Below are 4,850 nucleotides of genomic sequence, written 5' to 3'. Positions count from 1 at the left end.
GCCCTGGTAGTGTAGTGGTTAAGCTTCCGTCTGCTAACCAGAAGGTCGGTAGTTGGAATCCACCAGTCACTCCTTGGTAAACCCTATGCGGCAGTTCTACCCTGTCCTATAGGCTCACTATGAGTTGGAATCGACTTGATGGCAAGAGGCCTGGTTTTGCTTTATGACTAGTATTCTTCACAGTTGATGCATGCAATATAGCTCTTGAACAACTTTTTATTTTTCCTGGGGTTCATAACTGCCTCAGCTTTTTATTTTTTTATGTACATATAACTAATTCATCAACAGACTCTGAAAAACTAAAAATTTGTCTCTACATTCAAATATGTCAGAAACTCCTTTAAATTTTTCATTTTGAGACATCCCACCTGAACTCTCCTTCTTCAGGCATTTCCTGTTGACTTCATGCTATTCTCCCCTACCCTCCTCCCTCTTAATATAGTTATATCGGTATCTTAGCAACTTTATGACTTTCCTTTAAATAAAATACATCTTTTTTTTCCTCTCACACATAGTATCTCTTCAACTTCCCACTTTATAAGGACACCATTATCATCCCCCCCAACATCCCCACTTGCCAACTATACTACTACATTATCAAAGGCTGGTAACATTTGCATTCTATTCTGTAAACACAATTAAGTATTCCCTTAAAAGATGGCAGCCATAAACAATATTTACATTATTATGATTACTTAAACGTTGTTAATCGAATACTAAGCTTTGTCTGTGATTGGATTTCCTTCTCTTTGGCTCCAAGGTCTTGACCCACCCACTCCTACTTAAAGAGATACTGAAATAGAATCCATTGTCTTACACTCCCACCATCTGTTCAAAATCCTGCAGCATTTTATGTCTGTTATTTGGAGGATGCCTTTCTGGTAATTTTAATTGTTGTTTTAGTCACCTAGAGTTTCTTACTGTCATTGTTTTCTCTTGTGGGATGTAGAAATATACGCTTTCCAGATTATATGCCTATTATCTTCAGCTTCTTAATCATTCAGTTTATTGCATACAATACAATCCAGTATTCCTGAAGTTTACTGATCTTCTGTTTTGACTGTGAGTTTGTTGTACACTGTAATTTTTTCTGAAAATTTTAGTAGCCTTCCTTATTTACCCTGCGCCCATGTTCACATTCTTAAGTTCGTCCCATTAAATATTTCTGTGGGTCTTAATTGAACCTTTCCTCCGTTCTCGGAATCGCCTATTTCCGGTTGGCGTCCCTTCGGTTTCCGCGTCATCCGGGGTTTCCGCGTCATCCGGGAGCGCGGCAAGGAAGCTCCGCGGCACTATCGCGAGATCGCGGGGCTCGTCGTCGGCAGCTCCACTTCCCGATGTCGCTGAGGGGGAGTCCGCCGTCGCGCCGGGCTCGAATACAAGCAGCTTAATCATGGTTCTATATGTGTACCTGCAAGCGGATGTTGAGAATCACGGAGCCCGCGATGTAGAAGTACGGGAAGTTCATGCGCAGCTGCCAGGCCAGGTCGAAGAAGGCGAGCAGGGTGCGGGAGAGTCCCTTGCAGAAGACCTCGTAGGAGCAGGAGGCCGCGGCCGGCCCCAAGGCCCTGACGGCCAAAGCCGAAGGAGCCGCCGTAGCCATGCACCCGGCGTCGCTGACGGCCTCGCGGCCCTCCAGCCGAAGTCAGGAACGAGGACGGGCGCTGACACTACGCGGCCGCCGGGCTCGGACCTGAGCCTCCCGCAGGCGCGCTGGCTCCCCCGCCGCCGCTGGCGCTCCGCCCCTTCCTGTCTGCCTTTCCTAATGGTATCTGCCACTTAGCGTTTAACTCGTGATGGGTCTGCACCGACTTATTTGGATAAATGTTGTACATTTGTTATTTTACATTGTACACAGAGATAGATATACAGATATTTCCACTTTAAAAGGAAGAAAGGAAGCTAAGTGAAATTACGTAATTTGCCCTCGGGCACAGTGTTTGCAAGGGGCAAGGCCTGGATTAAAACTGCACTTTGCTGTGTGATCTGGGATATTATCTAGGACTGTTAATCTTTTGATTTCATAACATTAACTCGGATATTAGGGCATAATAAGCCAGCCTGGGTACAAAGACCCGATATTCTTAACATACCATTACTGTTAAGGGTCACAGTCTCAAGCTATGCATTTAATGGTCTATTTTCAATGTTTAAAATTGCAGTAGGGCTATTTCAGTTCTAAGTGATAGAAATTACGCACTCACTTAAGCAAAAAGAAAAGAAACATGCTTTTTGTATTATATAATGTCGCTTTCCACCCACGTAAATCCATGAAAAGTACTTATGTATGGAGATGCACCTGTGATACATGCGGCTGGGCCCCAAGGCTTGGAATGTTACAAACGTCTGCATACAAACCCTGAATACCCTTATAATACCACAATTGATCTGCCATAGCTACAGTGCTTTCCTGGTGTTACTGGAGACGCTTTAAATGATACACATTTCGTTACCTTTATTAATCGTTCAATTTAAACAGCAAACACTGTATTTTTCATCATAGACAATTTCCACATCCACAGATTATTCAGATATGTGACCTTTGATTATAGCCTTCAGATCAAAGTTCTGAAAAGCATTGTTCAAATTCCCACATTTCACCCAGTACTGCATACCTATAGTAGCTATTCAAAGCAGTTATTGTATCCTAGAATACCTCTGTTTCTATACATCCTACTTATGGTACAGTGGGTACAAATAACATGCTATTGTGAAATTTGTAGATCTTAACTCTGTGCCCCCACAGTTAGAATGTCCTATTCCACGGCCATTATTTTTTTCTTCTCTTGCTACTTGGCTGCACCAATACCCCCACAGCAACTAGACAACTGACTGCCGTTCAAGACGACTTCTAAGCTGTGGGTTTAGAAACCTAAGAGCAGTGTAAGGTGAATGACAACCAACTCTGAGAACCAGGAGATGGGTAGTTTCTCTCAGTACACAATTTTCTCTCTGAGAATGGAAAGAATAATGCGTAGAACCATGCCGGCTCACAGAAATGATCAAGTCCCTAGATCTTCCATTTCCAACTACATTAAACTGTCGACTCATTGTCTCTTCCACTCCTCTTCTGTCTCTTGCTCTGGCTAACTTCATGAAAATCCTGTATTTTACCCTGATCCCATGGGGAAAATAGCAACTATCTACTGATTACGTAAGGCAGCCTAAATGGTAAAAATGATTGTCCTTGGTTACTAACTGAAAGGTTAGTGGTTTAAATCCATTCAGTGGTGCCATGGAAGAAAGGCCTGACAATCTACTTGTGTAAGATTACAGCCATTGAAGATTCTATGGATTGCAGTTCTACTCTAACACAGATGGGGTCGCCATAAGTCAGTTGACGTAACAGCAACAGGTTTTGGGTTTCAGCTGATAACATGGCTAGGTTGAGATCCTATTCCAGTGAGAGGGGAATCATGGAGCTTTAATTCCTACCTCATGGATGCTCTAGAGCTGATGAAGGATTTCCATCAAGAGGGTGGGGTAGGAACACTATTTTACGGTTGTGGTTTTCATCCTGTCTTTTGATCTTTAGACTTGAATGACTGATCCACACTTCTTGCCATATAGGCACATATAAGTCAGCTATTAAAAATAACACATATCTTAAATCAACTTAGCCTTTCTTACTCCCTTATTTTTATTCTATATCCCAGTTTTAGGACTGATGGCTCATTTTCTATGATAGTCCTTTTGCAAAGTCTTAAGTTTCTGTGGGTCTTCAAAGAACAAAATTGGTAAATTCTCAACTCCTTTTTTTGACAATTTGTTGGTATAAGTGCTCTAATATGTACGAAATGAATTCATAATGCAAGCATTGGATCCGAATGACTTAAGCCAAGAGACAAAGGACAAATTGCAATTCAGTGAAAGGCAGTCTGTCCCACGTTTGCATGCTAACAAATTGGTCACTATCACACACCGAAATTGCTTGAGGTTTAGTGGAAACTTTTACACTCTTTGAAGAACTCTTTGAAAGGAAAGCAAATTATATCATGAGGATTTGAATGATGAGGTCCCATAACAACACCTGACAATTTCTGGATGAAGACAGTACAGTCAATCGTGTCATGTGGAAGTAAACCATTGGATACAACGTTAGAGATTAAGATCTGTCTCTCTAGGTATGTCAATTGTAATGAAAGCTATTTTGCTGATGGTTGTATTAGGAGAATGATTAGAATGTTTGTAAATGGCTTCACTCTACCGGTAAACTTCATTGACTGACTCAGGCATTGCAAGATCCGTTTAACTGACCAACTTCTCGTCAGTTCAGCCATCTGCAGTGTTTGTCAGCTGTGTTTATTACTACATAATATTTTTATACTTGTGTTCACCCCACACTGTTAACTTACATTAATGTCAGACTAGAAAAAAGCACAATTTTCTTTTGAACACTAATCAGTCACTCAACCCTCTGGTTTGCTACCTGTCTAATAATTTTCTTTGGCTTCAAGATAGCCAATTTTTTCTCATCCATTTTTCCTCTGGATGAAATATAGAATTAGTCATGTGATTGTTATGATTCTGTTGGAGCTCTTGGTTTTCTTGTTACTTAACATACAATGGTAAGTAGATTCAGTGTTTTGCAGAGACCTGTCACTGTAAGACCTGAAGCAAACATGACTTGGCAGTGAGAAGTGAGTAAATTTCTGCTCTTAGAGAATCTGCTTATCTTCGACCTAGAGGCACACATTCTATTTGCTGTGTCTCTGACTTCGTTTTTTATGTTATTTCTCTCCTTGTGGAGACACACCAAGCATCTGCAGCTCGATCCATGGAGACTGGTGATGGGAACAGAGAGAGCGTGTGAGGGCCATGGAAACTATAATCTGCTTTATTTTTCTCTT

General features: G+C 41.5%; 1 protein-coding gene across 1 annotated transcript; it reads right to left on the bottom strand.

Moving 5' to 3' along the window:
- Positions 1-219: 219 nt before the first annotated feature.
- SMIM10L1 (small integral membrane protein 10 like 1) lies at positions 220-4,394 on the bottom strand. The gene has a single exon (XM_023741576.1). It carries the CDS (start codon positions 1,601-1,603, stop codon positions 1,400-1,402), a length of 204 nt encoding a protein of 67 aa, XP_023597344.1. The 5' UTR covers positions 1,604-4,394; the 3' UTR covers positions 220-1,399.
- Between the last annotated feature and the right edge of the window lie 456 nt (positions 4,395-4,850).

Source organism: Trichechus manatus, unplaced genomic scaffold (genome assembly GCF_000243295.1).
Source record: "Trichechus manatus latirostris isolate Lorelei unplaced genomic scaffold, TriManLat1.0 scaffold00184, whole genome shotgun sequence".
Classification (NCBI taxonomy): Eukaryota; Metazoa; Chordata; class Mammalia; order Sirenia; family Trichechidae; genus Trichechus; species Trichechus manatus.
This window is presented reverse-complemented; position numbering and strand designations above follow the sequence as displayed.